General features: G+C 45.6%; 1 protein-coding gene across 1 annotated transcript in view; it reads right to left on the bottom strand.

Annotated features, from left to right (window-relative positions):
• hmcn1 (hemicentin 1) overlaps positions 1-10,000 on the bottom strand; it is a 124,434-nt gene that overhangs the window by 12,536 nt on the left and 101,898 nt on the right. Inside the window, exons 81-88 of the mRNA XM_062555918.1 lie at positions 9,940-10,000; positions 8,987-9,177; positions 2,480-2,693; positions 2,039-2,173; positions 1,646-1,836; positions 1,192-1,273; positions 529-777; positions 182-352 (exon numbers count right to left, since the gene is read on the bottom strand). The exon at positions 9,940-10,000 is cut by the window's right edge and continues 209 nt beyond it. Of these exons, the coding sequence (XP_062411902.1) occupies positions 182-352; positions 529-777; positions 1,192-1,273; positions 1,646-1,836; positions 2,039-2,173; positions 2,480-2,693; positions 8,987-9,177; positions 9,940-10,000 (1,294 nt within the window). The remainder of the gene's footprint in view (positions 1-181; positions 353-528; positions 778-1,191; positions 1,274-1,645; positions 1,837-2,038; positions 2,174-2,479; positions 2,694-8,986; positions 9,178-9,939) is intronic.

Below are 10,000 nucleotides of genomic sequence, written 5' to 3'. Positions count from 1 at the left end.
TCTATCCTATTCACAGGTATATTGTACAGTAGGTTTGTTTTATACTGAGACAATATTACAAAATATGAAGTGTATATAACACTATATAATAAAATGTGTGAAGTGTGATTTGTGATTTGACACATGGGCACAGAGGTGTGTGTGTGATATGTGTGCTCTGATTGACTGCAGTTCTGCTCACCTGGGCAGGGTTTGCCGTGGCAATTGCGTGTGTCTGTGTCGCTGCCGACGCAGTGGCGCCCCCCGTTGGCTGGGAGTGGGTTGTTGCACTGCCTGAGCCTGCGCTGCACGCCTTCCCCGCACGACACGCTGCACGGGCCCCACTCCATCCACTCCGAGAGGCCGCCGTGAACTACACACCAGAGGGACCAAAGGATACAGTTAAGGCCTGTTCACTGTAAGGCCACTATACAGTATGCACTATATTCACACTGTAAAGACAACTGTAACTGACCATTTGAATGTTCATGCAGACTAACAATAAGGAAAGCACACACACACACACACACACAACACACACACACTTACCCCGCACAGTCAGGGGCACCCTAACCATCACGGAGCCCATGAGGTTGCGCGCCACACACTCATACTCAGCGGTATCCTCCTTCTGCGCGCTGGCCAGTCGCAGCGAGCCGTTGGTGAGCAGCGTGAAGCGCGGATTGGCCAGCAGGGGGCGGCCGAGGCGGGACCACTGGATGACTGGCGTGGGCTCCCCGGACGCCTGGCAGTTCAGCACCACCGTGCTGCCCGCATCCACCACCGTCTCCACCGGCTCTAAGGTGATGGAGGGAGCACCTGGGAGAGGAGGAGGAAAGAAGAGAGGAGAGAAAAGGAGAAATGAGGAGGGATGCACAGAGAGACGAGAGAAGAGAAGAGAAGAGAAGAGATGACAAGAGATGACAAGAGAAGAGAAGAGGAGATGAGAAGACAAGAGATGAAAAGAAAAAAGAAGAGTAACGAAGACGAGAAGAGGAGAGAAGAGAAGACAAGATATGAGATGAGAAAAGAGAAGAGAAGAGAAGAGAAGAGAAGAGAGGAGAGGAGAGCAATGACAAGAGTAGATGGGGAGAAGGAGGGGAGAGAGGAGGAGAAGAGTGGAGGTGATGAACATGTGTCTCCTGAGCCACAGCCACACACTAAACCATGTCATGCTTGATGGCCGTCAGAGGCCTGTCCGGTCAGCCTTACTCTGCAGAGTGAGCGTCACACTCCTCTCCACCACGCCCGCATCATTGGTGGCCACACACATGTAGCTGCCCGCGTCCTCACTCTGACAACACACAGAAATCACACACACTCAGTCTTTCTCAGGACTACATACACACACACACTGACAACTCAGCAGCAGTGTGGCTAGATATTGGTTAGATGTTTACTAACAGTTCTATTTCAGGCTCCTATCATAGTGTAGCTAAAAAAAAACAGTGCTTCTGTTGGCGTTGCTAGGTACTGTAGTAGATTGCCTGATAGCGGATAGAGATAGTGGTTAGATATTTGTAAGTGCTATTTATAGGCTCCTGTGGTAGTGTAGTTAAAGAACGATTTCAGCTGTGCCACTGTCACTGTTGGCACTGCCAGAGGTACAGGTGGTAGATTGGCAGACTGGGGGCCCGCTGGCATTGCCACAGGGTTGTGCCATTACCACGGTGCCGTAGATGGCGAGCGAGCCGTTGTGCAGCTGGCGGATGCGGTTGCTGATGGGGATGTTGACGCCCTTCTTGCTCCACTGGATGGTGGGCAGCGGGTCGCCCCGCACCTCGCAGTTCAGGATGGCGTTGCCACCCAGCGGCTCGATGCGGTTGGAGTGGGTGTCTCCGTCTATGATGGGAGGCTCTGAGAGAGGGGAGCGGAGGAGGGTTGGCACAGGTCAAAGGTCAGGGAGCTCAGACAGGCAGTGATGTCATACTTAATATCTCAGGGATTTATGAGCAGTCTGATCCAGATATAATTGATTTTAATCTGTATTTAACCTCATTTGATGTTTTTTATATATTTCTTTTTATGTTTCCTTCATAGCAAAGGGAGGGTGTGTTACCTTTGACATAGACAAAGCCCAGAGATTTGATGGAGCCCACAGAGTTCTCCGCCACACAGGAGTATGTGCCAGAGTCGTCCTTGCTCACCCGCTCAATCACCAGTTCACTGTGCCCGTTCACATGGTCAAATTGCGCTGGAGACACACACACACACACACACACACACACACACACACACACACACACACACAGATTCATGATTTGCAATTAAAACTGAAATACCCCAATGTCAGAGAGCTGAAAGCCGCATGACACTGGATTGGTTGGATTAAGGTTAGCAGGAGGATTGGCACAGGCACAGGATTACGGTGACAGTACACACCTGGATTACCACTTGTGCTTAAAAACAGGGCCTGTACTACACACTTCATACAAGTTCTGCAACTCTACAGCCGTGGTTTATGTTGGGGTCAGAGTGTGGGGGTCTGAGGCACACACACCTGGGATGATGTTGTTGTTGAAGGTCCAGGTGATTTTGGGCGTGGGGATGCCGGAGGCCCCACAGGCCAGCAGGAGGCGCTCTCCTTTGTTGAGCGAGACGTCTCCCAGCAGCTCAGTGAACTCCGGGTGTGTGTGGACCGACAGGGTGACCGTCTGGACGTCCTGGCCCACAGAGTTGGAGGCAATGCAGGTGTAGCTCCCAGAATCCTCAGGCTGCAGTGACAGAGAGAGAAAGAAAGAGAGAGAGAGAAAGAAAGAGAGAGAGAGAGAGAGAAAGAGAGAGAGAGAAAGAGAGAGATAGAGTAAGATTGAGTGATTCATGTGAAAGTAAAACCTTAGGTTGACAAAGCCTGTTAAAGAGCAAAATGCAGGCTGAGCAAGCATGGAGTAAGACGTGTGTCGGTGTAGCTCTGCAGGAAACTACGGTTAAACTATTATTTTCAGAGGTATCCTCTTTAAACAGCAAGTCAACTAAGTACACCTTTGCTCTGTGTAACTGTTAGACGTGCAAGATGTCGGGTAAACCCGGCAAAACAAGACAAACGACCATATCTGCGTCGAAGCCTTCTTCAGCTAGTCAGACCTCATGCGAAACGGCTGAAGGCTCTTCAGCTATGCCTTTCGATTTTGAAGGATTTAAACGTGAACTACGCGAAGACCTGGTTGGTGCAATGAAAACGGAGGTCCGATCTGTACTCGAAAGCGAACTGGGATTTTTCAAATCGGAAGTTTTGGCTCTAAAATCAGGTTTGGAGGAATTCAAAAACACTACGAGCTCAGAATTAGCCAAGCTACGTAGCACGCTAACTGGCGCAGAACACAGTTTGTCCACCTGTAGTGACGATGTTACTACACTGCAACGAGATGTGAAGCGATTGACAGAGCTGGCTGATACTCTTCAAAACAAATGTGAGGATTTAGAAGGGAGGTCACGGAGAAATAATGTAAGGATCGTTGGAATACCTGAATCACCTGGCAGTTGTTCCACATCAGCGATTTCAACTTTGCTCAAAGATGCATTCAATCTGGAAAAGGCACCTCTGGTCGACAGATCGCACCGATCACTACAGCCAGTTCCACGAGAAGGGGGACCAGCCAGGGCGGTCATAGCGCGCCTTCATTATTACAAGGACTGCAACGATATTCTACGTCTTGCAAGGTCCAAACAGAAGATTCAAGTTGCCGACATGACCATCTCTGTCTACCCGGATTTCACTGCGCGGGTGGCCAAGGCACGAGCAGCGTTTAACGGCGTCAGGCAGATGCTAAAGGATGTCCCAGGAGTTAAGTTTGGAATTCTTTTCCCAGCACGGCTCCGCATTACATTCGAGGGGGCCGAATCGTTTTTCACTGATCCTGAGGCTGCCCGTGCGTACGTTTCTCAGAACATTCTCCACCTTCAAGAGGACTGACTGTCGTGTTTGCACTTGTCATTCTTGGAGACTGTAAAGGTGATGTTTCTTTCCCTCGTTGTTTTACATTCAATCATTATGTGTATCTAAAGCTAATCAGCCAACAATGACTAGCCTATCAATATGACAATAGTTGTCAATGAGGATTTGAGAGTTTCTCTACTTATTGTTTTACAATATGCTTGACCTTAATGTAGGCCAAGCTAATTACATTGCCAAAAAAAAGACTGCCAAAGCCGCAATAGTCATTGTGTGAGACTGTCTAGGCAATATTTTTTTTTATTATTATTATTATTATTTTATTAATAGTCTAATTGCTCTCCTCACTGATTTGCATAATTTCATTTGATGTTATTTGGCTATCTGGTTAATGGTCTGATAGGACAGCTTGCCATTCTTGTTAACAAAACAAAATGAAAAAACAAAAAAACGTATGTGATATCTAGTCTGAAAGATACCTCTGTTTATTATCATTTCCTATTCCCTGCAGGCTGCATAGTTTAGCAGTTAGGCTACCTGTAAAGCCATGTGCTATTACCTCTCTTTAGGGGTTGTTAATGCGATCTCCAGTTTAGGGGGAGGTCGGCATAGGGGTATTGGGTACATAATCACCTGTTTTTTTCCTTTTATACAGTGTATTTTATGTTTTCTTGAATGTATGTTTTCTGTCTGCTCATCATTGGGACGGTTTACTATTGGATCACCCAAGTGTTCACTTCAAATATTGTATGACTCCACAAAGTAGCTGTGCACCCTGCGCCACACGTCTCATCAGCTGGAATATAAAGGGGATGAACCATCCAATTAAGCGTACCCGTGTTTTCACACATTTAAAATCTTTAGGCCCGGATATAGTTTTCTTACAGGAGACACATCTTCTGGCTACTGAACGTTCTAAATTAGAAAGGGGCTGGGTTGATCATATATTCTGCTCTAACTATGGGGCCAGAGCCAGAGGGGTGGCAATTTTGATTAAAAGGGGGACACCCTTTGTCCCATCCCAAGTTATCTCTGACACAAATGGACGCTACATTATAGTCTCTGGGAAATTGTTTGGTACTCCCATCGTCCTAGCCAACGTATATGGTCCAAACTGGGACAATCCACAGTTTTTCTCACGACTTATAGCCAAGTTACCAGATATCAATTCACATCATCTAGTATTGGGAGGTGATTTCAATTGCGTTCTTGATCCGGTTTTGGATAGGTCCAGGGTCGGGACCCAAACCAATGTCTCCAAGTCTGGGGAGGTGCTTCTGTCATTTCTAAATCATTATAAGCTACAGGACCCCTGGAGAAGCTGCAACCCAACAGCCAGGCAGTATTCTTTTTATTCTCCAGTACATAGGTCATATTCAAGAATAGATTATTTTCTTGTTGATGATAGGTCTCTGTCTTTTGTTAGCAATTCCAAATATCACAGTATTATTATATCAGACCACTGCCCTCTACAGTTAGACCTCCATATGCCTAATGGTAGCACTAAACATAGAACGTGGCGCTTTGACCCACTGCTATTAAATGACAAAGATTTCACTAATTTCATTAATAGTCAAATAGACTACTTTTTTGAGACCAATACAACACCTGATGTGTCCTATAGCATCATTTGGGAGGCGTTTAAAGCGTATATAAGAGGACAAATCATCTCCTACTCAGCCAACTTGCGATCTATGCGTAATTCACAACTTACTAAATTATCTAAACAGATAAAAGACCTGGACTGTAGGGCTGCTTCTGATCCTTCTGATTCTAATCTGCACAAAGAGCGACTGCTACTGCAATCAGAGTATGACTGCTTATCCATTAGAGACACAGAACAACTCCTTTTTAAATCAAAGCAAACATACTACGAACACAGTGACAAAGCAGGCAGACTCCTCGCTCATCAATTATGTCAGAAAACTGCTAAGACCGCCATCCCTGAAATCCGTATTGCACCAGGTCAAACCACCACCCACCCACAGACTATCAATGACCAATTTAAAGATTTTTATGCAGACATCTATACATCAGAGGCTAATGCTAATTCTGGGGAGATCCAAAAATTCCTGGATAAACTTGACATTCCACAGATTAGTACAGAAGCACAAACACTTATTGATGCCCCTATAACATGCCAGGAAATCACACAAGCCATCAGCTCTTTACAAAGCGGTAAAGCAGCGGGCCCCGATGGGATATCTATTGAATTTTATAAAGCTTTTTCAAATAAATTGGCACCTATATTAAGTTCTCTATATGCAGACATTTTATCCACGAAGAGAATGCCGGACACAATGAATCAGGCTGTAATAACAGTCTTATTAAAGAAGGACAAGGACCCCCTGGAATGTAGTGGGTATCGCCCAATAAGCCTCCTTTGCTATGACTACAAAGTTCTCACAAAAATTCTAGCACGCAGACTGGAAACTGCTATTTCTGATCTCATTTCTCCTGATCAAACAGGTTTCATACCTGGAAGGCAATCCTTTTTCAATATGCGGCGTCTTCTCAGCATACTTCATTCTAATCATTCCTCTGATACACCTGAGGTTTTACTCTCCCTAGATGCTGAGAAGGCTTTTGACCGCATTGAGTGGTCATACCTCTTTGAGGTGCTTAGTAGATTCGGTTTTGGCCCAACATTTCTCACATGGATGAACATAATTTACAGTACCCCGCAGGCAGCCGTGCGCACTAATTTTATAAATTCAAATTTCTTCACCCTCCAGCGTGGGGTGAGGCAGGGTTGCTGTCTGTCACCTTTTTTGTTTAATTTAGCGATTGAACCTCTGGCCATAGCTCTCAGAGCTGACGACAGAGTTCCTGGCATTGTTAGGGGGGGCTTCACTCATAAGGTCTCACTTTACGCTGATGACCTTCTTTTGTATCTTTCAAACCCCACAGCATCCTTACCTTATATCACTCATCTCCTGAACGATGTTAAAAGGATATCTGGCTACAAGTTGAATTTCTCCAAAAGTGTTCTATTTCCCATTAACAGTTTGGCACAGAATCTCAATTATAATGCTTGTCCATTCAGACTGGATAGAGAATCCTTTACCTACCTTGGTATTGTGGTCACACGCTCCTATAAGAATTTGTATGAGGCCAACCTTAAAAAGCTAATTGAGAAGATGAAAGTCAATTTGAAGCGGTGGTCTACCTTGCCCATCTCCCTAGCAGGTCGTGTCAATACTATTAAAATGACAGTCCTCCCTCAATTTTTATATGTATTTCAAATGCTACCATTGTTTCTTCCTATTTCCTTTTTTAAAGACCTAAATTCACATATTTCATCATTTATTTGGCACAAATCTGTTCCTAGAGCAAGAAGGGCTATTTTAGAGATGCCAAAATCAGCTGGAGGACTTGCACTTCCCAACTTCTTGTTTTATTACTGGGCGGCCAATCTCTCCAAATTACCCTATTGGATAACATCATTTAGAACAGGGCAATGCCCTACGTGGGTTGCCATGGAAGTTGAAACATGTCCCTCTACTACACCGTTACCCACCCTTTGCATCTCTCTATCCAAAAAATCAAACTACTCCCCTTCTAATCCTGTCACAAAACACTCACTCAGAATATGGCGCCAATTCAGGAAACACTTCCAGCTAACCCATACAAGTGGTTTTATGCCCTTGATCCACAATGATATTTTTCCTGCTGCAAAATCGGATTCAGTTTTTCGCCTATGGTATGATAGTGGCATAGTGTTTTTTAACAATTTATTTGTGAGCAACACCTTTATTTCTTTTGAGACTTTGCGTAAGGATTTTACACTACCCCAGGCTCACTTTTTTAGATATCTACAGGCCCGCAGCTTTGCCAGAGAACACTATCCATTCCCACATCTTTCTGACAACGATTTGCTGGACAAAATTCTTGGGCGTGATCCAACCCTGAAGGGCAACATTTCTTTTATTTACAACATTATTTTGAATTTTAATATGCCTTCGACAGAGAAGACTAGATGCGCCTGGGAACAGGACCTTGGTGTCCAGCTCTCAGCGCAGACCTGGGAAAGTAGCCTAGACTTCATCCACACCTCATCTCTGTGCCTTAGACATCACCTGATACAATTTAAGATACTACATAGACTTCATTTTTCTAGGGATCGGTTAGCTGCCATCTACCCAAACACGGACCCGCATTGTCTGAGGTGTCATCATGGCTTAGCTACCACTGGGCATATGTTCTGGTCATGCCCAGCGCTAACAAATTTTTGGACCCACGTATTTGAGGCTTTTGCGTATATGTGTGGCAGGCCCATCCCACCAGACCCTATCACTGCGGTTTTTGGTGTCACAGCTGGGGAGGCTCAGATCTCTTATTCCCAATCACGTGCCATCGCATTTGCGTCACTTCTGGCTAGGAGACTTATCCTGCGACAATGGAAGTCAGCTAACCCCCCATCTTTCATTTGCTGGGTTAAAGAAGTCCTTGCCTCTCTACCCCTAGAAAAATTGAGATACTCAAGAGGTAAATGTTCTAATAGATTCCATAATACTTGGAGTCTTTTTCTAGAATTCACAGATGATCTGTCCTTTTCCTGATTTTCGATGGCACGTACGTGTCAGCTGGACTGGTGGTGCAATGGGTGCAGTACAATTGCACTATTTTGTCTAATTTGTTTAGTTTGTCTCACTAACAAACTAATAGGGTGTCTTCCAAAATGTTATTATTTTTTTTTTTTCCCCTCTAAGGTAGCAGACTTTTGTTTGTTTGTTTGTTTGCTTGTTTCTTTCTTTAATTGTATGTGTATGTATGTATGTACCCTGGGGTGGGTGGGATCGGGGATGTTTCTGTTGTTGTTTGTATAATTGAACTGTGAAAACCTACAAATAAAGTTACAAAAAAAAAAAAAAGAGCAAAATGCAGAAATCGAACCCCTGAAAAGCCTGTTCTTATAAACTACTGATTCTCTTCTCCCTCTGTTGAGCATCCTCCTCCTTGACTTTCACACCCCTAACCTGTGCTGCATCTCACAGTAGGTCCACCTGTGCTGCATCTCACAGTAGGTCCACCTGTGCTGCATCTAACAGCAGGTCCACCTGTGCTGCACCTGACCGCAGGTCCACCTGTGCTGCACCTGACCGGCGGCCTCACCTGAGCGGAGTCGATGAGCAGCTCCCCCGAGGGCAGGATGGTGAACTCTCCAGAGGCGTCGCTCAGGGCGGCGCCGTCCTTCTCCCACAGCACGCTGGGCTGGGGCACCCCCTCCGCCACGCACGCCAGCTGCACCGACATGTGCTCCACCACCCAGCGCTCACGCTCCTCCGCACGGATGGAGGGAGGGACTGGGGCCCAGAGGAGGAGGAGAGAGGAGAAGAGAGGAGAGAGGAGAGAGGAAGAACAGGAGGAGGAGAAGAGAGGAGAGAGGGGGAACAGGAGGAGGAGAAGAGAGGAGGAATAGGAGGAGGAGGAGGAGAGAGGAGGAGAGAGGTAGAAGAAGAGATGGAGGAGGACACAGGTCAGGTGACTTTGTTTAGACTCCTGCTTGGGTTCATTCTATTCAATCAATCAATCAATCAATCAATCAATCAATCAATCAATCTCTGTGACTAAAACATTTCCATTTACTCATGCACATTCAACCTCAATAGAACCAACACCTCAAACTCCCTTTAATAGTTGATTCATCATTAAAATGACAGATGAAAGTAAACGATCAAAATAATTATGCTTAAGTCCCTTCATTCCTCTACTTTTCCTCTAATCCCTCTCTCCATCTCCTTCATTCAACCCTCTTTCCTTCTCTCTAAACTGTATTTTAATAGGGAAAACATGGAGGTGTTTGGTCGCTTCTAACTTCATCTCTGTTTGGATCCTAATGAATGAACTGGGCTATAGGTACAGTAAGTGCTATCAAAGTAGCACCGCACGCCAGAGCCTTTGAGTGCACGCATTGAAACGTGAGAGGTATGTATCAACTCGTCTTAATCAAGGGATTAACATAGTTTAATATGAAAAACAGTGGATTGTTCCTTTAAGCGCTTTCCATTTCACTTCCCATTAACCCCCCCGCCCCCCTACCCCCCCCCCCCCCCCACTGGACTCACTCTGGACGGTGAGGCTCATGTCGAGGCTGGCAGTGCCTGCCACGTTGGCAGCGCTGCAGGT

The sequence above is a fragment of the Sardina pilchardus genome, chromosome 15 (assembly GCF_963854185.1).
Source record: "Sardina pilchardus chromosome 15, fSarPil1.1, whole genome shotgun sequence".
Lineage (NCBI taxonomy): Eukaryota > Metazoa > Chordata > Actinopteri > Clupeiformes > Clupeidae > Sardina > Sardina pilchardus.
This window is presented reverse-complemented; position numbering and strand designations above follow the sequence as displayed.